This window comes from Erpetoichthys calabaricus, chromosome 8, assembly GCF_900747795.2.
Source record: "Erpetoichthys calabaricus chromosome 8, fErpCal1.3, whole genome shotgun sequence".
Taxonomy (NCBI): domain Eukaryota; kingdom Metazoa; phylum Chordata; class Cladistia; order Polypteriformes; family Polypteridae; genus Erpetoichthys; species Erpetoichthys calabaricus.
Genome location: NC_041401.2, coordinates 104,347,095 through 104,374,500, shown reverse-complemented (window position 1 = coordinate 104,374,500; position 27,406 = coordinate 104,347,095). Strand labels below are relative to the sequence as shown.

The 27,406-nt window shown below is 36.1% G+C and overlaps 1 protein-coding gene across 1 annotated transcript in view; it reads left to right on the top strand.

Moving 5' to 3' along the window:
• LOC114655924 (contactin-associated protein-like 5) overlaps positions 1–27,406 on the top strand; it is a 557,429-nt gene that overhangs the window by 189,901 nt on the left and 340,122 nt on the right. The window contains exons 2-3 of the mRNA XM_028807237.2: positions 8,658–8,768; positions 23,940–24,133. Of these exons, the coding sequence (XP_028663070.2) occupies positions 8,658–8,768; positions 23,940–24,133 (305 nt within the window). The remainder of the gene's footprint in view (positions 1–8,657; positions 8,769–23,939; positions 24,134–27,406) is intronic.

Genomic DNA, 27,406 nt, shown 5'->3' with positions numbered 1-27,406 from the left:
CTTTTTATGAAGAACTAATTACTGAATGCGGTTCCTGAAAGAATTCTGCTGCATCTGCTTTATCAATGCCTTTAAGAATTTTAAAGAGCAGGTTTAGGTCCCCATGAAGCCTACTCTTAATTGGCTATGTTTTTCTTTAATAGTCTAGACAATCGAATTTTAAGGAATGTGGCATAGATTATATAGTCTGCGTTTTAAGAGTGTATCAGTGGGGAAGACAGGTGAAGCAGAAATCAAGACACTAGGAAGAAAGACTGGCAACCATATTTCACCGTAATGATTTTTCACCTTTTTTTCCCCCCATTTTTTCTGATTTTCTGCTTGCTGATAGTTATTGTAATAATTTGTGATAGTAATTTTGTTTATACTTTCCCCACTGTTTTATTGTGTTTTGGCATCAGTTGCCATTTTGTGCACAGCAATGTGATCTTTTTGCCAAAACATGACATTAGGACATCATGATCTTATTACCTAGAAGTTATCTTAGACTGCAACACACTCCTCCTGTTGCTCAAATATTCTGGATTTGTGACAACAAACTATGTAGTGTCCAGCATATTTTGTTTCAACAGTTTTGGTTGCTTATTGGATTTGTTTAGCAGCAGTTTTGTTTTAATAAATGGGTTCTGTGTCCTTCTATCCTTCAGGCAAACTTTTTTTTTATTTGCTTCTCCCATCTCCTGGTCCTTTCCTAAACTAAGGTTTACTGCTTGTTTCCCTACAGACCAGAACGTTCACAGAGCTATACTAAAACTGAAGCCAGTAACAGATTCTAAAGAAAATAATAATCCTCAAGGATTAGGTTGCTACCAAAGTCTGCATCATTTTCAAGGTTCAGGCACCCTTAAAAACACAAGGCACTCTTATGGTAATGGGGAATGTAAACCCGCTGGTCAACAAGATAGACAAGCTAGCAGCACTAATTAAAAACTGTCGGGTCTATTGGAAGTGCAGTTTGTTGTGTTTGATGGATTCATGGCTAACCGACAGCATTCCCGATTTGAGCATGGACATTCCGGGGCTCACAACCGTAAGAGCAGACAAGGACACTAAATGTTGTGGCAAAATCAAAAGTAGGGTCTTATATCCTGGATTTTCTTTCCCTTTCTAAGGATATCATCCAAATGATTTGAAGGCTAAAATGGATGAGTAATTCTCAGTCCTTCACTTTTTCCTCTTCAATTTCCTTCCAAGTATTTAATTTAACCCAATACTGCATGATTACACACAGATGTAAATGGTAACAAGCCAAATGTATAAATGCTGGTGTCTTTTGTCATTTGCATGTTATTGCTAATTAGGAGCAATTAAAAACCAAGAATATGGCTGTTTAAGACTAAAATAAGCAATAAGGGTTCAAAATCTTAATGAGTGAGACAACTAAAGTGAAACAGAAGTGTTACTTGAGCAATACGTGCTTCTTATTAAGCAATTGGGTTGGAGCAAAAACCTGCAGCCACTGCTGCCCTCCAGGACTGTGATTGAGGACCCCTGGTGTAACCCAAGGGCATGGAAACAATCTGCTGTCAGGAAATTGAACTATTAGCAATGGGTGTATGCCTATACTACATGTCCAAGGAGTTTTCTCATGCCATTGTAGTTGTTGTTTATATTCCTCCACGGGTGGACACATGGAAGGCGTGTGACATTGTACTCGCTACCATTGTGAGAATTCAGACCCAACACCCAGAGGATTTCTTTGCAATTTCTGCCGATTTCAATGATACTACACTGGACTCGACTCTGACTTCTTTCTTCCAGTATGTTGATTGTCCCACCAGAAATAACAGGACAATTGACCTTCTGTATGCAAATGTAAGGGATGCTTATGAAGCAACTCCCCTTCTCCCACTGGGTAAATCTGATCATAACTTTCTTTACCTACAGCCTCAGTACATGCCTCTAGCTCAAAGACAACCCACACCTATACAATCCTTCAGGAAATGGTCTCCTGAAGCTGGAAATGCCCTTAGAGACTAGTTTGAGTCTAATGACTGGAGTGTACTGCAGGAACCGGATGGAGAGGATATTAAGGGGATTACAAACTGTGTGACATATTACCTGAACTTCCGAATGGACACTGTTGTCCCTGTCAAAACTGTCCACTGCTATTAATAAGCCCTGAATTACCGGTGATGTTAAGCACCTTCTTAACAAGAAAAAGCAAGGCTTCAAAAACAAGGACCAAGTGGAGCTGAGGAGTGTACAGAAAGACTAAGAGAGGCTAAGAAGTCCTACAGGAAGAAGGCAGAATAGAAGTTGGAGCAAATAACATCAGGGAAGCTATAAGCAAAGGAACAGCTGTACAGCAGAGGAACATGTGGAGAGGGTGAATGACTGTCTAGCTCCTGCTTTACCTGTCACAAACTCAGCAGCCACTACCCCCCTCCCTCACAGCTATTCTCCCACCCCACTGTGGAAGACCTTATGTCTCATCCCAGGGAATGCCGGTAATTGTAGTGCAGCAGCACAGCCCTGCAGGCGTCCAAAGGTGCTTCAAGAGGGTGCTGCAGGGAGATGTACTCCCTGTTATGTGGGACTTCCATGTGACCCGGAATTACTTCTAGGTGAGTCGGAGCTGGTAGGAAAATAAGAAACACTTGACTAGAGGAGGGCAGTGCAGTGGAAAGAGGAGAGGTGATTTGGGTGAGAGATAACTGTATTTTGTGCTCCATTTTTGAGGTATTGTGTTATAAAACACCATTTATTTGAACCCAGGACTGTTTAGTGTATTTGCGTTTGGGGATTGGGGCTCACTTAGCTTTCACACCTGGTATAATCAGTTCTTGGCTACTGCTACAAGAATATCTATCTATCTATCTATCTATCTATCTATCTATCTATCTATCTATCTATCTATCTATCTATCTATCTATCTATCTATCTATCTATCTATCTATCTATCTATCTATCTATCTATCTATCTATCATGCAAGAGATAAAGCCCTAAGTGCATCATGTGCCTAGCAACAGGCAGTATTTTCATGAGAAGAAACACTGAAAATAGTGATAATTATGACATTGCTATCAAAACAAGACAGAGGCTCAAAACTGTCATATGTGTGTGAGCGCACCTAAGAATAATGCTTCTTATTATTTTAATTTTGTAACTTTATACTTATGACATTTATCATGTCACCATTTTGAATATTATTTGTGACATTTTCTGTATGTTTTTTTATCTCTGTAGGAAGGAAGGAAGTCTTTATGTCATTGTACCAGTATAATGAAATTGTAGCCATGTTGTTCATAACAAAGTGTGGCATATGACACTGTCACACAGTGGCTATTTACGTTGTTAGCTTTGTAATAAGATTTTAGTGAAGGATTATAAACTTTTTGCTTTGACTTTTTGACTTTGATTTTTGGCTTGTATTCTGAATTCTAACTGCTTAGTCTTCTCATGTCTATTTGTTTTTACTTTCTTCATAACTATTCCCTTGATTCTCCACTAAGAAAGTCATTCATTTTCTTGCTCTTTGATTTCAAAAAGTCTTTATGGCATGCTGCTTTTCTCCATTACAATATAAATGCATCCACCAGTCTTCAAAGTATGTCTCAGATTAAATTGACAGAGCAACTATCTGAATGTTCCTTAGGCCTGTATCCAAAAGAATGCACTGAACGCTAATACCCAGGTGACAAGAGCCAATAATTTTTGGGATTTTGTACTTCATTACTTTGTCAATTATAACCATGAAAAAAATCTGGTTTTAAATAAGAAACAGGGAAATGGAGTTGGAATTTTGAATTGATCAGACAAAGCTTTAAAATAAGTCAACAGTCCGATTTAATTTATTTGATACTAGATACATTTCACACCTAGATAGACAGATCGATATCTTGTACATCTTTTGACTAACCTAAAATGTAGGCCACTCATTACAAATATGATCACTGAACTTTGTGTCAGTCTTCTTCAGATTCACTCAAACCTTAGTTCAGACTCGCTTACAGTTTTCCCAAAATTTCAAAATAATTTGTCCTGATGCTGAAGAAAGCTATAGAGAGATCAGAGTGTTTGTACCAATACAGACATTTTAAAAGTGAAATTCCTGTTGACTGTGACTTGTGTATTATCAACTACTGGAAAAATTATCTTTCTAGTTGAATTGGAAACTGTCAGCATTACATTATAAATATTTCTGTAATTTCTAATTCACTCCCTTTGTTTAACTATTAGAGTCCCAATTGCACTTGGATGTCAAATTCCAAATTTTAAACAAAACCTTCAACTCATGTGTGAAATACAGTAAAATGGAGACCATGGTCAGATGCAATGGTAGTTGGAAAACCATATTTGCTAATTCTTAAACAATTTTAAGTTTATTTTAATTGAATAACATACTACAATACAAAAATTTTACTATCACTATAATTGTAGTAAAACAGTGCTTGAAGTGGGCCAGAACTCACCTCTTCGATTTCAAAATAGAGCACCTTTTCTTGGTGTACCGGTGAGAATAGGCACCTCTTCAGAAATCTTCACAGGGACCACCCATCTGCTCTTCATTTGACTGTTATTATATTGTAATGATGCAATGATGTAAATTTCACCTTAATGATACATTTTCTTATATTACCTGTGAGTACCTCTTTGTGAATCTTCACAAGGAAAAGTGCTACTCAAATGTTTGATCAAATGTCACTGTATGGCCATAAACACAGCCAGGAATTTGCTTCCTGTTCGAGCACTGAGTAAAGCCATGTGAGCTATGTTGATACATAATAAAATGCAAGGTAACATGTTCCAATGTATGATTAAGAAGTGGAAGAGGTTTTGCTGGACTACAGTTTAAAAGCTTTGTGTTAAGATTTTAAATTTTAGACTTCTAGGATTCATTTTTGTGGTTTTAGACAAAACTTTTATTTTATTTTCTGTTTGTTATTTTTATTGTTACTATAATGATTGTTACTGGTGTGCTGCCATTTCATGCTTTTTTTGGATGACTGCAACCATTCTTTAAATAGTAAAACATCACATAATCGTGTAATCAATTTAAAACATATTACAACATTAATGCAAGTATCCAAGGGTTTGGATAATTCAAAACAAACCAGTTTCAATCTTCAAACTTTTGTTTTGGTATTGTTTATGACTTATTTTCATTTATTATTATTATTGTTGTTGTTGTTGTTGTTATTTAGCAGACGCGTTAATCCAAGGAAATTTATAGTGCAAGTTATAATGTTCATAAGAATGAAGGTGCAAGCATCAAAAACAACAGAAAACAAGATAAAAAAGCAAGCACGGGGAATAGAACTTTTACAGTTAGGTCGATAAGTATTTGGACAGAGATACAATGTTCATAATTTTGGCTCTGTGAGCCACCACAATTGATTTGAAATGAAGCAATCAAGATACGATTGAAGTACTTCTAATTTAAAACAAAAAGAAAGACATTTTTATACATGGTTCCTCCATTTTCAGGGCCTCAAAAGTTTTGGACAAACTAACATAATCATGAAAAAGACAATAGTTTTCAATACTTGTTTGAAAATCCTTTGCAGTAATTGTAAAAGTCTTTAACCCATGGCATTCTCCAAGTGCTGGGTTTCCACCCTACTGAGGCTTTGCCAGGCCTTTACTGCAGCTGTCTTCAAGTGCTGTTTGTTTGTTTAACTTTCTGCCATCAGTTTTGTTTTCAAATGAAATATATGTCCAATTGGGTTGAGGTCAGTTGATTGACTTAGTCACTGAAGAATAGTTCACTTCTTGCATTGAAAAGCATTTGGTTTGCTTTCACAGTATGTTTTGGCTCATTGTCCATCTGTATTGTGAAGCGTCGTCCTATCAGTTTTGCAGCATTTATCTAAATCTGAGCAGACAGTATAGCCCTGAACACTTCAGAATTCGTCTTGCTACTTCTGCGAGCAGTCATATCATCAATAAACACCACTGACCCACTTCCATTGGCAGTCAAGCATGCATATGCTATAACACTGACTACTGCATTTTTCACAGATGATGTGGTATTCATTGGATCATGAGCCATTCCTTCTCTTCTCCATACTTTATCCATCATTCTGGTATGTATTAATCTTAATTCCATTTGTCCAAAGAAAACTGTTCCAAAACTGGACTGTTTTGTTTAAATATTTTCTGGCAAAATCTAACCTGTCCTTCCTATGCTTGAGGATAAGCAATGGTTTGCACTTTCAGGTAAACCCTCTGTATATACATTTTTCCCTTCTCTTGTTTGTAGACTTTAGCAATGATAGGCCTACCTCCCAGAGAGATGGTTTGGCTAAATGTTGTGAATTGATTTTTCTTCACCAAGGAAAGAATTCTGCGATCATTTAGTACAGTTGTCTTCCAGCCAGTGGCGTAGCGTAGTGGGGGCGGCCCGCCCCGGGCGGCACTTTTAGGGGGCGGCAAAATTTCACAATAAATAATAATAATATCTTGTAAAAATTTGAACCATACCTAAATAAGGGGGCGGCGGAATTTTCCTCCGCCCCGGGCGGCTGACACCCACGCTACACTACTGCTTCCAGCCCTTCCAGCCCTTCTGGTGCTGCTGACCTCACCAGTGTGTTCCTTCTCTTTAAGAATGTACAAGATGGTTGATTTGGCCACTCCTGGGGCCTCATGCATAACGGGGCGCATAGAATTCACACTAAAACATGGTGTACTGACAAAAGTCGAAATGTGCATATGCACAAAAAAATTCAGATGCAGAAAACCGTGTGTAAGCCAACTTCCACACGCTTCCACTACATAAATCTGCATAAGTCTGCATGAAATGTAACGTTTGTGCACGCGCCTGCTGCCCCTCCCAGACTCCTCCCAGAATTACACCTCTTCAGATATGCAAATCAATATAAATATTCCCTTAAGTTCAGCATTCTATGAAAAGACAATGGCAAAAGCATGGAGAAAAAAGAAGTATATCAGCGAATGCCAAGTGGAGGCAAGGAAAAACGTACTATTTGTTGATTTAAGCAGTTGTATAAACAACAAAAGGAAGCTAATCAAAAGTTTAAGTTCAGAATTTCAGTATTCAGTATTTGACAAAGTAGTGTCAGGGATGTGAATCTAAAAAATAAAGAGAAGTCACCCAGGAACAGTAGCACTGCTTTCGGAGCCAAAAACTTGCATACACTGTGGTTTGAGCTGGTGTAAAAATGTGCATGGCTTTACTCTAAGTTTAGTTTTTATACATTGCGATGTGAGCGTGGAAATTGGCGTACGCACTGTTTTTACATGAGGCCCCTGGTGTTTCTGCTGTCTTTTAGATGGGTTTATTTTGTTTTCTCTGTCTAATGATAGCCTATTTCTACTTGTGTAGGCAACTCTTATTGAGACTTCAAAGTGACAGCTTCCAAATGCAAATTCCATACTTGGAATCAACTCTAGACCTTCTACTTGCTTAATAGTTAATGAATTAATGAGGGACCTGCTCACACCTGGCTAAAACAGCTTGTTAATCAATTGTCCAAACACTTTTGAGCCCTTGAAAATGAGGGGACCGTGTATAGAAATGGCTCTCCTAAATGGCTTGTATGATATTTCTGTTAAACCTGTTGAATTACTGCTGAAAGCCTACACTTCAGTCATGTAATTGTTTCTTAATTTCAAATTCGCTGTGGTGGCATACAGAGCCAAAATTATGTTAATTGTGTCACTTTCCAAATACTTATGAGAGATCACCCACAGCCTTGGAGCAAGAAATGAGAAGTATTGTCCGGTCTTGGCATGACTAACAAGAGGAGGGATGGTCAGCAGACAGAGAGTGACAGAACAAAAACTTCTTAAAGGGACATAAGGATAGACCAAGAATTGGAGATATTGAGCAGCAGAATGGTTCAGCAAAATGTAGCTCAAGACAAGAACTGGATCCTATACCCTTAACTGAAAGACTACAGTTTAGCTTGTTTCCTTAAAAACATTTAGTTTTAAACGTCAAATCATCTAACGTGCACTTTTTTGCTTTCAGAAATATGCTTAATATTTTACACGTCAAACAACAATTGAATTACAAGGTACTTAATATTTTGTGTTTTTGGCTTTTACCCTCCTTCTGATTTGGGTTATTAGGGTCTTTTGACTACATACATGCTTTTTTGTTTCCTCTCGAAATAATGTGACACACAATGACTAAATATAGCTAAACATGGAAGGAGGTGACCAAGTTACAAGAAAAACTGACATTTAGAACTGGTTACAGGTAAATGAGAAAAGATTCCAAAATGTAATCCTTTGCATATCTGGCCATGACATTCTCCACAACTGGTTTTCATGTAATTATCTGTCATTTCTGGGGGGGCAAAGTGTGGATTTTCAATTTTCAGTCATCAGTACTGCTAAAGGCAAAAATCTGAAAGCAATGTTGAAGGTTTATGAATGAAATGTTAGGAGATTACAGTAATGTTTTCCTCCACCAACTGTATGGGCAATATTAATTAGAAATGTCCTGTTGTTTTATAATTTATATAGAGGGATTGAATAAACTCATGTTACATCCCGTGTAGTGTATTTGAATTTTTATAAATGTACTATTTCAATAATGCTACATAAAATTGTTATTCTACAAAATATCTATAATGTTACCTCGGGACCTGGCAGTATGGAGTCACATACTTTGAGCAATATGCAATATATGCAATTGATGATTTTTGTTTTTTTCTTTTTCTTCATTATCTTATTCATACAGATAATTGTGATGATCCTCTGTTGTCTCTGTTGCCCACAACATCATTTGAAAGCTCTTCTGAGTTCTCTAACAGACATTCAGCAAAATTTACAAGGCTGAACAAAAGGGAAGGTAAGCCACACATTTAATAAGAATTTTATTATTAAAAAATTAACTGCTGCTTTCTGAGGCCATAAGAGGCTAGTTAATTTGCTAAGAACATTCATCCATTTATGTTTTCTAATCCTCAATATACTACAGCTCCTTAATCCTAGTCTTGTGTCCATGATAGTGCACCCAAAAACCTTTATGTAACTTTTTTAGTTTGTTAAGGTTTTCAATTATATTACTTTTTGTACAGCTGCTCTAAGTTGGATGAGTTCATTCTACTCTGCTCTCCTATAAGGTTGCTCCAGACTTGAAATGTAATATCATGTATCTTTTTATAGATTTATTATGGAACATATATGGACCTATTTATACTAGATTAACATTGTATCAGCTATTTGCTAAATATTCTCTTGTATATTCATACTCTATAAAGCCTTTGTCTATCAAAGGATTATCAACACAACCATTATTGCAATGCAAGTGTGATACCTAGCATAGTGTACTCCAGAGCCGTCTTTGTTAAATAAATTTCCAATAGTAACATATTGCTAATGTCTGAAGAACCATTTTATGTCAGTAGAATCAGGATCAAGATTTTTCCCTATCAATAACTACCGACTTTTCTACTGGCTGCTAGGTAGGAACCAACACAAAACGGGATGCCAGTCAATTGCAGCGTTTGGCAACATTATTGTGATCTGCCAATTCCAAATCACAAAAAAGGTGCAGGCCTCAAACACAAAACCCAGCGTTGCACTGCTATGTAGCTCTGAACCAAAACAGTAGGCCTTACCTACTCAGACAGCCAAGCCCCAGCTTCTAGTTGGTGGCTTACAGGCTATACAGCCTCAAATATGGGGCAAAGGCTTTAAAATGAAAAAGATTTACAAAAATCAGGGAAACAGAAAAACTATAAAACTTTAAACACAAAAATAAAGTCCTTTTAATATTTAAAGAAAGCAAAGGCAAGATTAACCAGAAACCAATCCAAAAGCCAAAAACACTACTGAAGCCAGAAGTCAAAAAACTAGGAGATCAAACACAAACACCAAAAAAATCAAAATGGCAGCTTCTTCTTAAATAATCCTGGGGCTGTTACCCAGCTGCATACAATACTTTAAACAAAATACATATTAAGAAAAGCATAATAAGGAAGAATAAAACCCAATCATTAACAGCTTTTTTTTTTTTTTTAGAAAATAATATTTATAACCAAATAAAAAGAAATAATCTAGGCTGAACCATAACACATTCAGTTTACAGTCTGAAATCAACCTCAAGTTCATATTATAATGATATACTTCAGCTGCAGGACACATGGAGTCCTCAGAGAGTGCTGACATTTAGAGGAACAGAGGTAAAAACAGAGGTGTTGCATGGTTAATGACACCTGTGAAAGGGTATATCTTTACTTTCATTTACTTTTAAGAAGTCTGCTTCCCACCTTCACTATTGGATGTTTGGATTCCAACTAAAATATTTATGTCTTACTGGACAGATTGGAAGACAGAGAGCCCTGGAACTTTCTCTGAATTTGCCAAAGATGCAAGATATCTTAGGGAATGGGACAGTAGCACTCACTAATAGTCACTTGTACTATGGTATGATCCTCGACTTGGAAATCAGCACCAGGATGGGCTGTAATTTGTCATTCACTGGTGGTGGAAAGTTCATTTGACAAATTCATATATGCCCCAATTATGAACAAATAACTTCCTTTTTAAAAAATCAAATTTAATGAACTTGGAAGTACCTAAGTATAACATCCTGAAGTCAGTAATTAAACACCCCACAAGGAGAAGGATCCATCAGTCTTTGGCTTGTAAAAACATAAAGTACAGATGAAGAGTCTTTATAAAAATAAAAAAGATTTTACACAAAAATGCTCTGCAGCACAAAAGCTCTAAAAAGCCTAAGAAGCAAAGAAGGAGATGCCTTTGTAAAAATAGGCAGTCCAGTGGCAAACAAGTCCCAATCACAAATCCAGAGAAAGGTTGAAAAACTGAGGAAATATGTAAACAATCCAGTAAATGTACTAGCAAAGTAATAACATTAATCATAAGAACTCTCCAAAGCCAGCACATACAATGTACCGTAAAGGGATGTGAGTTTTTCCACAACCTATATAGGACTGAGAGCACCCCCTTGATGGTGATGGGCAGGTGGCCCCACATTCTGAGGAACTACCCACAAAATACATGGAACGTTGTAGAAGATATGTAGATACATCATCTTGATACAAGGATAAGTGTCTGTGTGTCTGACTGTGTGCCCATCCAGTTGCTATGTCTCTGTCATTCCAAAATATGGCACATCACAAACATTTGTAGTAATAAAATGCATTACATTTGTCATTCCAATAGATGCGGCATCAGAAACATGAACAGTGTTTATACGAATCCCACACCAAATGGCATATAACAGTGACACTTTAATTACTTAGAATTCAACCCATCTTAGATAGGTAGCACTTCTTGTAGAAACTAAATGATCACTAATATTAACATAAACAAAAAAATCTAAAGTGACAAAAAAAAAGAGGAATGTGAACCCCAGCCAGGAGGAAACCCTGGCTGAAACATGACATGACATCAAACGTATCTATTGAGGATTCTGAATTTTTTGCTTTTGTTTTCTGATCTTGAATTATTAAATAGATTTAAAAGAATTATTCAGGTTTTTTTATTGCCAAGGTGTATTGGGCTTTTTGGTTTTCGTATTTGGGAATAAGCAACAAGCAGGAGCAACAGTATTCTGAAGGCAGCATTTTAAATGAGATATAGTGTAACCACTCGGGAGTACCACTAAGTCCCAAACCACAGATGCATCAATTCCCAACACAATCCCAGGCTTAAATAAAGGATTTTTATTTGACAAAGTGCAATTAATAGCAAAGTAAACATTTCACAATTCTTCTTTACTCCTCCAAAAGAGTGTTCCCCACTGCCTCTCATCTCTGACTCAATTTAAGTGAGGAAGCAGGCTTTCTTTTAAGCTATACCTGGGAACTGCTTTTGGTCTGCTGTCCCAAGTCCTTTGAAGCACTCCTGGATTGTTAGAAAACCAGGGCAGTCTTTCCCCGGCAGCGCCCTAAGGCAGATCTGAAAGACCACTTCAGGGCTGCATTTCTGGACTCCAACTCCCATGCTAACCTGCGGGTTCCTTAAACTTGTCCAGCCTTGAGGAATACTGCCACCTGCCGTACGGGGAATGAACTGTTCCTAGTGAGCCTCCTAGATGCCCTTCCTTTCTGGCACCTATAATAGATTATAAGAAACTTGAGACGTAGAATACATTAGGTATATGCATGTTCAAAGCACAACTACAAGCAAAGGATCTCTGCACCTGCTTAGTTAGTCCCTTTGATTTGGTACACTGAGGACTAATCAAACATTTCTTTCTTCAGGTCAGCATTTTTTTTGTGAAACTTTTAGTCACTCGTCCACTTTGCTTCTTTTGAAGGAGTGATGAAACTTTTCCCACCACAAATGCAGATCCAGTTGATGAAAGTAAATACATTTTGGATCACTTTTTCTGAGAGATGTAGAGACACTATGGGTTGTTTTAATGTAAATTTAATGTTGTAATATGTTTAGGAACTGGGAAACTCATTTTGCAGATAACACATTTTTTTTTGATCCACAGATTTTTTTTATATTGCAAAAGCTTAATTTTCAAGTTTTGTTTTTATATGAGAGTTAGAGTTTCATTGAGAAAGATTTTAATGTTTATTCATGTAAGTGCATCACATCATAATTTTAGAAGCTGCTTTTGGGAAAATGGGTTGCTAGGGGATCTTGCCTCTTGCATCCGGTGTCGACATGTAGCTGTTTTGTCTTGACTCAGTTTTTGTCTTAGTGTTTTGGCTCTGCTAATATAACATAATTTTATCATTTTGCTGAACGACTGTTTGCATTTCTTGTCATACTATTATTATGGTTAAACCTTCTGGCTTTTAAAAATAATTCACAACCCTTAGAAAAGTGTTCTTTCCATTTTCTCTTGTATTCTCTGTCTTTGTTTTTGATTTTATTCTCATAAGAAATGAGCATCTCCTGATTAGCTGCTTTAAACTTCATAGCAGTTACTCTTAAATAATCACTGTCAATGTGTTGATTTGGCGAAAAGCCTGAGCTGTGGAGCTGCTGGGCTATTTTCTGTTTTCATAACTGGCATAGCATCATAAAACATAGCCCTCCAAGTTAATAATGCATCCTCATGCATGCTTGTTGTAATATGCTTCTGTATGATGAGTTTACTAACCTCTGTATCAATTGAATGCCTTCTTCCATTTGAAGTTTCAGAAACACTTCAACTTTGGGATCCAAACCATTTTTAAAATCCTAAAAAGTGTTACAAAACAAGTAGTAAATTGATGGCAAAATAAGCTTGCTTTTCTTGTTTCTATTAGTTACAGTATATGTATTGGTACTACACAAGAGACAATGAGTTAGTTATTGTTGTTACCTCATAGCATGTAGAATCTGATTTGATTCTGGACTGATGTGCCTTCTTTGTGGAATCTGCATGATGTGTTTCCAAGCTTTCCCAGATGTGGAGAGATGGATGGGATTTTTTTGGCTATTTTTTTATTTATTTATGTATTACTGCATCCAATTGTACACAAAATTTTATGACTGAAGCACAGGTAAGTTGACAGACTTGTTCATGTTTCTGGAGCAAGTAAGAAATGGGGATTTAACCTTGTACTTGCTCTTCAGGAAAGACGTAAAATTCTCAGTGGTCAAAAAGGATCCCTATGCATCCTTGGTAAATAGTAGGATCTACTGTGCACTGATAAACTGCACATCATGAGTAGTCGTTCTGGCTCCCTAATCATCCCCTGTCCCTAATCAGCTATCTCTGTCACCCCTTCACCACTTAAGAGCTGATATGTGGTGAGGAAACTGCTGCAAAATGGTTGCCGTCACATCATCCAGGTGGCTACTGCACGTTGGTTGTGGTTGAAGTGGCTCCCCACTCTCTATGTAAAGCAGTTTGAATAGTGAGAAAAGTGCTATATAAATGTAAAGAATTAATTATTATTTATATCATTATTGTGTTTTATAGACCAAAGCCCTTGCCATTAAACCATACTGCCTGTATAACAAAGTATTTTTATAGTGAATGACACCACAAGGTGTTTTACTGATTCCATACAGCTAATTCACTCAGAGCCACAACAAAGAGTCAGTGGAGGATATTGATCTGTTGTCTTTGTATTTTATAGTAGAAATACCTTAACCATTAAGGCAAATAATATTTGAGATATTTTAAATAAAACATTGAATGTTTTGTAGGCAGTGTTGAGTGCAGTCTGAATTTCCACAAATATGAAGAAAATACTCTTGCATAGTAAAAAGCTAAAAAGAAATGAATGTAATTAGCATTTTTATTTATTCTAAATGAAAAACATGACATTAAAGGCTTTGCTTAAAGCAGATGCTAACTTGTCAAGACTCTTTGAGATCTTTTCACAACATTTTCCCAGCATTCATGCACTTGAAAAAAATCAGATTGTCAAGAGTCTACAGTTTAGTCTGAATCAGAGTCATGAGTGTGATTTATGTGAAAAATTATCTGATTTCTTTTAAAATTGCACTAATTAAAGCGAAAAAAATATTTAATTTTGAATATCTTACTGAGAAACTCCTCTTCAGGAGTGGCATCTGTTGTTCCTTTCATAAAGTACTGACTTGTTAGCCTGGATCAAAATCACCATGGTCTATTTGCATATACAGTATGCGGTACCTCCTAAATATACATACTAGAATGTTGTTTTCCCTGTCCAAAAATAACATAATGGAATGTGGACAAAACTGTCCAGTTTTCTAATAGCACTAAAGTCACAATCATATATTGCATACATTCTGGGACACAAATCCTGTGCATTCAGTTTTATTGTATCCACTAGCTTATAACACTGGGTATGACAGGAAGGAAACTGCGTTTTGGGGGGATAATTCTGTATGGCACCTTTCTGGATTAGCAAGATGCTCTGGTTGCACAAATGAAATGCTGCTGTTTGCTTTAATTAGGTACCTAGCAAACAAGAAAGGCAATGAAGAAGCTGACCTTCTCTCATCACTGACCACCAGAAATCGAGTCACCCATGGAACTAGTGACTAAAAGCCATTTCCAGATATTGGGGCCAGGCAATCCATTGATTCTCAACACTGTGAGCTTCAGAAGATATAAATTATAGAAAAAAGATTTCTGAGAGTCGTTAGAGGAAAACAAGGGATTTCCAGTTAGAGGCCAGTACCAGCTTGACAGCGGTGGTACCCAGAAAAATGGCTTAAAATGGACTGGATTAAGAGAAAAAGTGTGGAAAGGTCCAGGAGAAGGAAAATGTAGGGTGAAAGAGGAGTTTCATTGATTAGAGAGGATCAATGAGAGAATGTTTGAGACAAAAATCTAATAGGGTGTGACAGAGTGTAACAAAACCAAGACAAACAGGATAAAGAGTTTTATAAACAGTAAACCACATTTAATAATGAAATCAAAAGGCCTAACATAAATCAAAATAAAACAATGAGAACAATCTTCATCAGTGAGAAGGAGCTTCTGTAGCAGAGCTGTGTCACTGTCAGATACGGTTTCAAGACCGAATACCGACTTTTGGCTCCACAAGGTCTTAAATATCACCCAGGAGAAAGAGGCCATACTTCGGAACTGGAGGAGGAAATGACAACAGAAGTCGTCCAGTTGATCACTTTGTGTTCTATAGGTTGAAAAGGAGAAGAAATTAACCACAGTACCAGCTCACACTACAGAGTGTCATTGCTTTCCTCACAGGAGCCCTGAAGATGCCTTCTAAGCATGTGTGTTTGACAAGAGGAACATTCCCAAAATATGTTTATGAAAGTTCAGGGAAGAAGTGACAAGGAGGTCAATTGATCAACCCAATGAAAAATGCTTATGAGGTTAATATATTACCAGTCTGTGAAATAAAACTGAGTATGCTGATGATTGGGTTTCCTGGTATACAGAATGATATTCCTAAAGATGCTATTACCAGATAAGAAGATAGAAGATCAAATTGCCAAAATGAATACAAAATCAAGGGCTGGATTTTGTTTGGCATAATAAAAATAAAATTCTTGACTGCTAAGTAAAGATGTGCTCCAACAGTACAGTGCATCCTCCCCAAGTGGTGCAATCATTCATTTGCCTTGAAACTTGCAGTTTAAAACCATTGCTTTGGATTGAGATTACTGAGACAGATTCTGCTATCTTCTTGCCAAGATCAATCACAAAAAAATAGCTTTATGTTACAGGTATGGTCACATCTCCTTTTAGTTATGATACTGGGCATCACTGACTAATCAAACTACACTTTAAAGATTTTGAAAAAAGTTTAGACATTAACATGAATGATTTCATGAATCCTCTTTTAGAAAAATCTCTCTTGCTCCATTTCTTATGCTATTCCACAAAACTCCCTTGTCAATTTACATTATTTAATTTTCACATCCTGGAAACATATATTTTTGAAGCATTTTGGAAGGAAGGCAATGTTGCACTAAATAACTTAAGATGCATGCATGATGTTGTACCCATGACAGTTGCTGTGAACAGGAATGCATGCTTAGCTCAGGAAAAATACAGCCAAGAATCAAAGATAAAATGTATTACTTCCAATTCCCTTTTGTTGTCATAAACCTTAGAAACATAGAAGGGATTTTTTTTAATCTGAATTTTTTTCTGGTTCAAATTGGATATATTTGAGAAGTTATCAGGTCTTTTTTCCATGACCAGGAGTTACATCACTTACATAGAAGTGAAATAATGGTAACAGGCCAGAAATGTATTACAAGTTGCTTTATAAATATCTATTCATACGTTCATTATTGAATTCACTCAATCCTCTTCAGAGTGGTGGGTGCCTGAGTCTCTCTGGACACATCAGACACAATATTGGAATATACTCTGGACACAACACTATCAGAAGACCACAAAAAACTACGGTAAATTACAACATCAGCCAAAGCCAATAAAGAACCGATCATCTGCAAATGATGTAATTGAGGAGTACTGCTGGCACATCCGTGTATATTTTAAATTATATTTCACTTATTTTTTATTTGTTCACTGCCATGCAGAAAATTTTCCATAGTTATGCCTCAAAATGTTTATTAATTAAGTGTGTAGCCAACACATTCATCTGTAAGTTCTCAAAATTATTTTTCCAATGTTTTGGGATAATTTCTAAGCCAAAATGAAGTTTGAAGATCTAGTACTTTGACTTTTTTGCAAATATTTGTATGATCTAGTTGTGGAGCTGACCTTTTTAGTGAATTCTGTCTCTTCATGTATAGTATGTATGTATAAAAGTACATATAAAACTCCATAATTCATTTATATAGACATAATTAGTAGTTTATTTCTGCAACACATGTAATTATAACACACATCTGCTTATTGCTGGCAGCACTATCTTACTATCTTCTTAAAACATCTTTTCATGCATCTGTTGGTAACTCTGCATTGGCACATCCTGAACGAGTTTGGGTATGTGCCCTGAGATAAACTGGTGTCGTCAATATATTTTTCTATAGCGCTATTCGCTTAGTACAGGCTTGTATCACTGTAACAAGTTTACTGCTAAAATATAAATTGCAAAATTTCAGGATGATTTTTCTGTCTTACACTAAATTCTGGTCAGATAAACTCCACCTTTCCACATCCCTCAAACATAATGAGGAGGTTTCAGAAAATGAGTGGCTTCTTTCTCTCTGAAAGTTTCATTTGAGTGAATGATATGTGGCTTCAGGGAAATAAAGAACAGACTGAATGACTTTGAAGTTTTTCATATTCTTTGCAATTGAATAGCAGGGATGGAGAGTGATGAGTATGGTCTAGCAAACAGTCTTATGTTTTCTGCTGCTGAAGTAGGTTATGAGTCATGTTATAAAAGCACCTGAATCAAAATTATTATTGACTGTTTGACTTGGAACAGCATAGTGAACAGTAGGCTGAACAGTCAATACCAGAATTAGACAGTTGGATCTCTGTCTCCAGCTGCCAGTTTACATTATGCCTTGTTGCATATTTTAATTATTTTTGTTTAAAAAGATTAAAATTCATTAAAAAAAAAAGAAAAAAAAATTCATGCCTATCATAGCTTGACCATACCCTCCACTGAACTGAACAGTTCATTTTAAGTGCTACCATTAAATAAGCTACTAATTCTAGTCATTCAATTGCGTTACTTAGTCTTCTCTTATCTTTGAAGTTTCAAACACTTAAAAATCTCTGGACCCAAAGATAACTTTTTTATACAATGTTGGAAGTAACCAGATTTTCTGTATATTAACACTGTTCTGCAGTTTAATCACTCTCGATGTATACAGAAAGTAATGCATTGAAAAAATAGACAGGTTTGCTATGGATTCAACTTCATAATGTATTTGAAATCACTGGGTCAAAAGCAACACAGTGCCATTGACACTAAATGCTTTCTGAAGTTTAGTTGCTTGTTTATTCTAAGTCATGCATGTTTGGTTATGTTCTGGAGTGCTGATGAGGTGAAAATTGATAATTATAATAGTAACCCCTCTGTCTGTAAAACAGTACCTTTTTGAAGTGCACAAGTCAGTGTGAATACCGTATATACTCACGTATAAGTTAGGTCTTGAAACCCGAAAAATTGATCATAAAATCAGACCCCGACTTATATGCCCGTTCAAAAATGCAACACTTAAATTATTATTATTTTTTTTTTTTTACATCTTCTTGCCTCCTCCGATCTCACATCGGTTTCTCAGACACATCGAATTTTGTTGCAGCAGCGCAGTTACCAATTTATTTCACTACTTCAACGATGTTTAATTTAAAACTAGCTTCAGATTTCTCCTGATAGAACACTCTATCATAGATAAGAGATGCTCTTACGATAAAGGAGTATGAGGGTGTGAGATACAAAAAACACAAAACAGTGCAAACGTTGCTTCGGAATAGTAGTTTGGGTATTACCATGTGGTCACGTAGGCACAATAGAGAGAGAGAGAAGTTAGGAGTATGCACTGATACAGTGCATTGCCGTACCCACATAGAAAAAAAAGGCAGTGTGCTCTGTGGTTACTCCACATTTGACTTATATTGCTGTTTTCCGCATTCGACTTATACTACCGACATTATAAAATACCAGAAATTATACAGTAAATTCAAGTCTCGACTTATCCGTGGGAGAACTTATCCGCGAGTATATATGGTGTATAACCTATGTCACAATAGCAAGCAATTCCATGATCTGCAAATTTTTGGAATAATCTGAAGCATTATGAAATGTAAACAGGATTTATTATTTTGCAAAAGAGAGTTTAGAATTATTCAGTCATGAAACAATTGATAAATGATTGCCAGCCTAATGCTCCAACAGACATCTTAGGAGAGATTTTACATTTTTCTATCATATGGGTGAGTTTCATGAGTTTGCCTTCTCCTGGTACAAATGCATGCAGTTTTAGTTGACAGGAAACTGGACCTTTCTAGTCCTGTACTTGAAATTACCATGTGATAGATGAATATCCTGTTTAGATCAGATTTATGCTTTACAGCTCTTGGCATCTTAAGAGTAACCATGAGCAGAAAAATCTGTTATGAAGAATGGATAGATGGAACCTCAAAAGGTTAAGCAAGTTCTTTTGCCACTTCAGATCAGTCTTGCGGGCTGAAGATTTCCACTCTAAGCAAATCAAAAAATATGTTTTGATGTATGAACTGTGTCCCTGTTTATACTGTTGTCCAATGACAAGCAAGAAATTGTGCTGGCGCACACCTGGCAGCAACAATATCCTCCCAGCACTGATTGATTTTTTTGTTTTTCAGTCACTCACTATTTCTCTCTCTCTCTTCATCTTTCTCAGATATAGAGTCTCTCCCAAATATGCACCTTGCAATTAGATTGCCAGGCTCAGTGGCATTTTTGGCATAAAAATTCTGGTGGTTCCATGCCAGAATTTTCATTTATGTGTGCTGACTTCTCTAATGTTAACATTCACTTACCTAACTAGTAATATCCGTCAGTCATTTGCCAATGTCTAGTGAGTCATGCAAATTCATGCATCATTCATGTCACGCAAAAATTAATTAAACGATAGAATGCTGTTGTCTCAATTGGCATCAGGTTATTGTGACACCCTGTGACATACAGCAGTATATATTTAAATTTGACCTCCCAAACCATCTCCTGCAAGTCTGTGAAATGTCTAAACTGAAACAGAACCACCTGAAGTTTAGATTCAAGTGGGTTTGAGGAGAAGAGGACAATCTGCAATAACATGAAAAGAATATACACACTGAAAGACTCAGACACAAGTTTCTAGTGATGTCTGGTAGAAGTGCTAAGTACCGTGCTGTTTACAGGACAGTGAGAGGCTGGAAAGCAGTTGAAAACATGATTTTCTACAAATATAACTCTTCTTTCTGCTTAAGGATTTTATGTTTGTTTGATACAGGAGTATCATATGGCTAGCTTCTACTCCACAAAGTGCAAGAAGCACACATAAGGCTTCCTTGCTGGCTTTTTCAAAGTTAGTGATATTGGTTCATCATGCTCCTCAATGAAGAGTGAAAATTAAGATGCAGCTGAGCCCTAATCTGTTCAGCATTATGTCTTATGCTTTGATATATTTGTGGTATTAATCTGCTTTCTTTTTTTGTTTGTGATGATCACCTACCACTTTTCTCCCTGTCTGCTTCCAGTGAATCATTTTGTTAAAACTGGGTATATTTATTCTTTAAGAAAAGTTGTTAGAAATCCTACATTTTGATTGAGATATAATGCATACAGCGCACTGTACATAGTTATTAAATTTCAAATCCTCCCATTGAAAAGTATTAGTGAATTTCTAAACTTGTCTATTGTGACAAATAGACACACTCAATGTATAAAAAAACGCTTTTTCTTTTAATACTGATAGAGTTGTACGTTCAAGTAACGCAATCTCTACAAAACGGCAATACTCAACTTCAGCACACCTCTCTAGTCCTGGACTCATACACCAGGCAGCATCGGTTAGTAGTGGTAAACATTAAACACAAGAACTATTTTAAAATACAGCATGTATTGAATCATAATTAAGTGTTTAATTTAGCTGCAGCGCCGCAGAGCCTCCTGGGAAGTCAGTGCCATCCGTCGCTACACTATCTTAAAAGAGAGAAACACTCAGTGAATCTTTAAATACAGATTACAGTTTTAAACTTAACTAGAGAGAGTTTACTTCAATGTGTATATTTTGTATATCTTTGCATTTTACTCATCTGACAGTTGTTTTTAACAGCAAAACAGATTGTGAATTCAAGTTAGTCAAATGGCAGGAGCGACATGCAAGCTATGCCACTTGTATACAAGTTCTCTTCTCTGGCAGTATTATCTGCATATTAAAATGATTCAATAACCAGTCCTGCTCTTCATCATGGTTCAAAGCAGTCAGTAGTTGTACTCTGATATTTCAAACAAAATTGTAACTTTCCATCAGGTACTTCTTTTAAAAATGTAATGTTTAAGAAATTTGGGCTACAATTAGTCACAAATCCCTCACAATCACCAATTAACAAACAATAGGTCAGGAATTGTTAGTAGTTGTACAACACTTGAATTGGAATATGCTGTGTATGAAAGTTAATGAGACACCACAAGTTATTTGTGCTCCATTTTCAACTACAAGACAGTGCAAAGCAGTGTTAAAAAGTATGTATTTAATGTAGTGGGTTATAAAATGGATGGGTGGTTGGACACACAACTGTAGCCGTGTTCTTTACAATCAGAGAATGAATGAAAAGCCTATAATAATAATAATAATAATAATAATAATAAATTTATATAGCACCATTCCCAAGCATCCTTTCATTTATCTGAGGTATGTATGGTGCTGCATTAAAATTAAAATAATCTGGCCATCATTTCATCTCCCACATTAAAATATATAACACTACTAGTTAAAATGACTGCAACTTACAACTGCTTAGTCCCATTATAATGCTATCAAACATGAATCAGGTAGTTTTTAAAATCTGAAACAATTCCACAAGCTGGTAAAAGAATTAATAATTGTTACTTTTTTGCCCTGAAAATGCAGCAGGTTTTATGCTTCATAATGTGTAACTGCAACTGCAAAAGCTTCTGCTTCCTTATGTATCTCTCTCAATCTCTTTATCTACCACCACTTTGCCTTCACTTGCACTTACTGCTTCTTACTTTTCTTTTCTATTCTTCCCCTCATACCCACCCTATAACTCTTATGTACACCACTGGTTAAGAACCATTGGTCCAGACTGTAATAAGTGAAAATCCCCAGAAACCCCACATAATAACACAAACCTTTTGAGCATCTTGAGGAAAGCACTGCATAGCATCTGTCTAACTGCTGTCACTGTCCTGCTCCACAGACAGATTGAGGAGATCGTTCCTCCCCCAAACTATGCGACTCTTTAATTCCACCAGGGGGGGTAAACGTTAATATTTAACATTATACATAGTTATTGTCTGTTTTTTTTTTTCACCTGTTTTATTATCATTCTTTAATTTAATATTATTTATTGTATCAGTATGCTGCTGCTGAAGAATGTGAATTTCCCATTGGGATTAATAAAGTATCTATCTATCTATCTATCTATCTATCTATCTATCTATCTATCTATCTATCTATCTATCTATCTATCTATCTATCTATCTATCTATCTATCTATCTATCTATCTATCTATCTATCTAACCATATTCCCAGCCTTCTTTACTCATTACAATGTTTCAAGAAGCTGGAGCTAATCTCATGAGCATTGGGTCCAAGGGAAAAATCAATTCTGTGTGAGATGTCTGACATCCTCACACCTTCTCTCTCCTACACGGCTAAATAAAATAACTTACATGTACTGAAGAAAAAACTACAGAAAACACATGTAGACACAGAATATAAACAAAGTGACAGAATCACAAATGAACCCAGCTTGCTAACCAATTTGCTACCTTCTTAATTTAGTCTAAAAAGTATAACATTAACATAATATAAATCATACTCATTAAACGTTCTTCTAATTTAGTACTTTTACAGGGCTTTGATAAAAATTGAAATATAATAAACCTGCATGTACAGGCTGCAAATCCACTACACAGTGCAGTACAGTATACTTAGTCATGTATGTAGTGATTCAGTAAAGACGTGATCTCAACAGCGATTTTCTAACCAGCTTTTCCCCACCAGCACTATGCTCATGACTGGAAACAACCCTAAATGGGAAGCCAGTCTGTCACTGGACCCACTCACTTACACATATATACTCAGACTCACATAGGGAAAACACCCTTAGCCCACTTCGCCAAAACACACACAACACAGACAATGCCTGGACATGGGATTTGAACTCTGAATACTCCATCCATGAGGCAGTGTAGCACACAATAATGATAAAAACCATTAATGCTCAAGTAATCCACATTTTCTTAGTGAATATAGAATTTTTACTTGAAGAAATAAACTGCTACTGGGAAGGAACAAAATAAAACACTTAGTTGCTCAATTGATCTGACTTCTTGTATGCCATGTTCCAAAATGTGTGCTCTTTGCCCAGGGAAGAAACAGCAATTGCCTAATTGATGGCATAGCAGAGATGAATGTGACTTTTATAGTGAAATTGAAAGGATAAACAGCTTTTAGTAAGCACATTGCATTCAAGGTGTCTTTCTCTCTCCTGTCATGTTTCACAAGAATATTAGATGATGACAGCAGGTCATTCAGTCCAGTCACTGCTTGTCAGTTTCCTATTCACTTCATAATTTTTTGACAGAACAGAGCTGCAGGTGTTATCCTTTATATAAGTATGCATGCAGAATTAGGAATTTCTCTATTTAAATGTATCTTTTGTTATGCATGAGTGACCATTTAGATTGATGACTTGTCAAGAGAAACAAATGAAAAAAATCTTACAAAATTAAAACATTAATAATAGAGGCTAGTTTGATTACCAGTCTCTGTGTGCAGTTACCACCCATATTTCAAAGACATGAAAGTGAATGTGTCCTCTGATGGTTTTCCATCTAATCCAGGGTTAATTCCTGTCTTGTTGCTGATACTGCTGATGTAGGATTGAAATCCCTGTGAGCCTGCAATGCAAGAAGTCAGAAAATAGATATTGAATGCAAATATGTGATATGAACTCAATCTTTCTGTTCTCTGTGATCTCTTATTTAGGAGCAGGTGGCTGGTCACCTCTAAATTCTGACCAGCACCAGTGGCTACAGATCGATCTGCGAGACAGGATGGAAATATCTGGGGTTGCCACACAGGGAATTCATGGTAGCCCAGACTGGGTCACCAACTACCTCTTGATGTTCAGTGACACAGGCAGTGGATGGAAACAATATCACCAAGAAGATGGTATTTCGGTAAGACTTAAGTATTCAGTTAATTTTTATGAGGCACACTTCCACCTTTAAACAGTTCTGCACTGATTTACAGCTGACTGAATTAATGCCATTCATGGTTATAGCTGAGGGCCATACAAAAACGATAGGGTAATAAGGTTCTAGAAATTGCCAAAACCAGCTGCTAGAGGCTGTACACTGTTTGTTTTTCTTGTATTTGCAGGACCACTGCCAGCCATAGAATGGTAAACTCTGCATAATAGCAGTGGTGAACCTGCAGAGGTAGCAGTCTCTGTGATGTCTTCCTTCCTGTACTGGTACTGCAACCAACAAATGGCCACAAAGTAGCAATAAGATCCTGGCACTCACAGAGTTCTAATCTTCATGGGTCTGATTGGCATTAGCACATAGCATTTATTTGAAGTTACATTTCAGGCAGGTGGCACATGATTTTTGTATCTGATTTGTGCATATGGGTTGCATTTTTTATTCCATCATGCCATATGTAAATATGGTTATAGTCTATAATGGACAGGCACCCTTTGTAGGACTGGCTTCTGCTTGATGTCCTGTGCTGCTGGAATAGACTCCTGCAATTCAAAAAAACCTGAAATGTAATCAAATAAACGGATGAATGATATATTTTATTTTAAAAATGTTTCTCTTTGTTTTCCTCCTACAATTAAAGTCAGAAAATATTGAACAGAGATTTTAAATTATGTTGTTTACATGTTTATATACAAACTGGCCCCATTTAGGCACATGGCAAAAATGTTCATTTGGTTATTTCATGAACTTTAAAAAAATCAAAGAACTGACTTTAATTATTTACTTGCTTCCTCATGCAAATATTTTATTAAAAATAGGTTTCATTTTGACTTTTGCTTGAACTTTGATGACTTTTGTATCGACCTTGAATGTCCTCAACTGAATTTGAAAGAGCCCATAAAGAAACACCTTAACTGATCTCTGCTACCCTTAATTAACAGATTGTCCTATAGGACTCATCAGTCATCGTGTTTGGCAGTTACAGAAGTTTAATTACAGGAATGGTCATTGAAAAAACAGTTCCATTTTATTGAGCTGAAATTTATATACATGTACAAGTATAGTGATGCACTGAATGATTCTTATTTTGTATTTTTTTGAGTACTCTTTTTTTAATCATTTTGAATAAAGCATGGTAATGGAAACAACTCCAAGGCTGCTGGCTATTTTTACTGGCAGTTACAAGTCAAAATTCTATTAAAGATTTTTCAGGCATAGTTCAATTAAACTTTTCAAGTTTCAAGGCAATGCTAAAAATATTACATCAGAGTGGATGTATACACACAATATTATTAGGTAGCAATCGGCTTTTTTTCATTGCTTTTCATGCATAGAAGATATCACATTGAACTGAACTGTAGGCACAGGCATTAAGTAATCAAGCATTGTGGAAACTTTGTAAGATTATTGGTATTTTCTTCCTCAACAATTGCTTATGAGAATGCAAACAACTGCATCAATATTATTAGGTAGCAATCGGCTTTTTTTCATTGCTTTTCATGCATAGAAGATATCACATTGAACTGAACTGTAGGCACAGGCATTAAGTAATCAAGCATTTTGGAAACTTTGTAAGATTATTGGTATTTTCTTCCTCAACAATTGCTTATGAGAATGCAAACAACTGCATCAATAATCATTTTATTTCAGTCTGTTTTTTTTCTGTTAATACCTAAATATGTCTTTGTATAGAAAGCAGTGCAAAAGCTAATGGTTAGTATACCTAATGGAGATTGCTAATATTAATGTACTAATTGTTAAAAAAAAGTATTATTGGTTAGTAAGAGCTAATTGTAAGAGACAATGCCTGAAAATTATGTAATGTCAGTAGGTAATCTTATGTGATTGGTCAATTTTGAACATAGAGTGTATACAGTAGCTTAGTTCAGTCCCATATTTTAAAGCATTCACTATGGATAGATGGAAGACATTCCCTCCTGTCCAAACCTACAAAAATGTCTCCAACTGAAAAGACCCCACTGAAACATTGTAGGACAATTGTGCTGTCCTGTAGTCTCAGTTGTTTTCTTTCTGAGAATAAATACAGCATTTGAAAGCAAGTTAAGTATATCCATTCATAATTTCCTTGTCAGTTACAGGGAGGGGTATAATGTCTTGAGTATGACTACAATTTTAAAAGAATACATTCCCAGGGAGCATGCACCCCTGCTGGGCACACTTGCTTACTCCAGTAAAAGACTTATGGGGAGCCGGTCCTTAATCTAGAGGCACTGCATTGGGTGCAAGCCAGGGATAAAATGTGCCATAGTCAACCATAAGGCATGCTGTTATTCTTTAATCCATTCTTGTGCTTACTATGCCATTTAAGATTTACCAGTCACCTTAAAGGTACTCTTATAGGATGTTGTAGGAAATCAAAATACCCAGAGAATTAAACATAGCGAGCACAAACAAAATGCACAGAGGGACCCTTCTGTAGTGAGGCAGCGTCCCTAACCATTACATCATTGTGCCATTCTTATTTAAATAAGATATTCACTATTTGTTTAAAATGAATTACTTAAAATTATATTATTTGTTGGAAGGTCATTGATTCATAAGTATTTAAATAATGATTATCAATGTATCCATTATGAATGCTATAATATCTTTGCCCAGCTCCCATTCACTAGAGGCTTTAATATGCCAGAAATGGTGACATAAGATTTCTTTTCAGCTGTGTTCAAAGATAAATACAGACAATAGCAAAAAGATAACTTAAAACACTGATGGATTTAGTCCAAATAATCCTGATTTCCCTTAGGTGACTTTTTGTCCAGAACTGGAACTGGCTAAGTTTTCCAGATGTTCAATTTAAGTTACTTTTACCGTTGCATCAGGAACCAGAATTTCCCTGATAGCCTGGGTCCAGATTTTTTTCAATTACCATCATGAACACTTTTACATTAATTATTTCAGATGTGATGCATATTTGTATTTTTGCCTACTTGGAAGCTATGTGATACCATTGTTGTACAATTGTAAAGTTCTTTGTTACTGACTTATACTCGTCTTTATACTTTGTATTTTCTAACTTGCACTGACCTTTGCATCAGGTGAAGTGCTTACACTTCATGTGTGACTCTAGAACACAACAGAACTTTGACTACAGTCTTTTCAGCTGCATGAAAGCATGTGGTGAACTCAGTCAGTTATTCCAATGTTAGCCCATCAGTTCCAGACTAAGAAAAGCATCTAACAGAACCTTACAATTTCACTTAAGGCTCAACAAAATTTAGTTGAAAT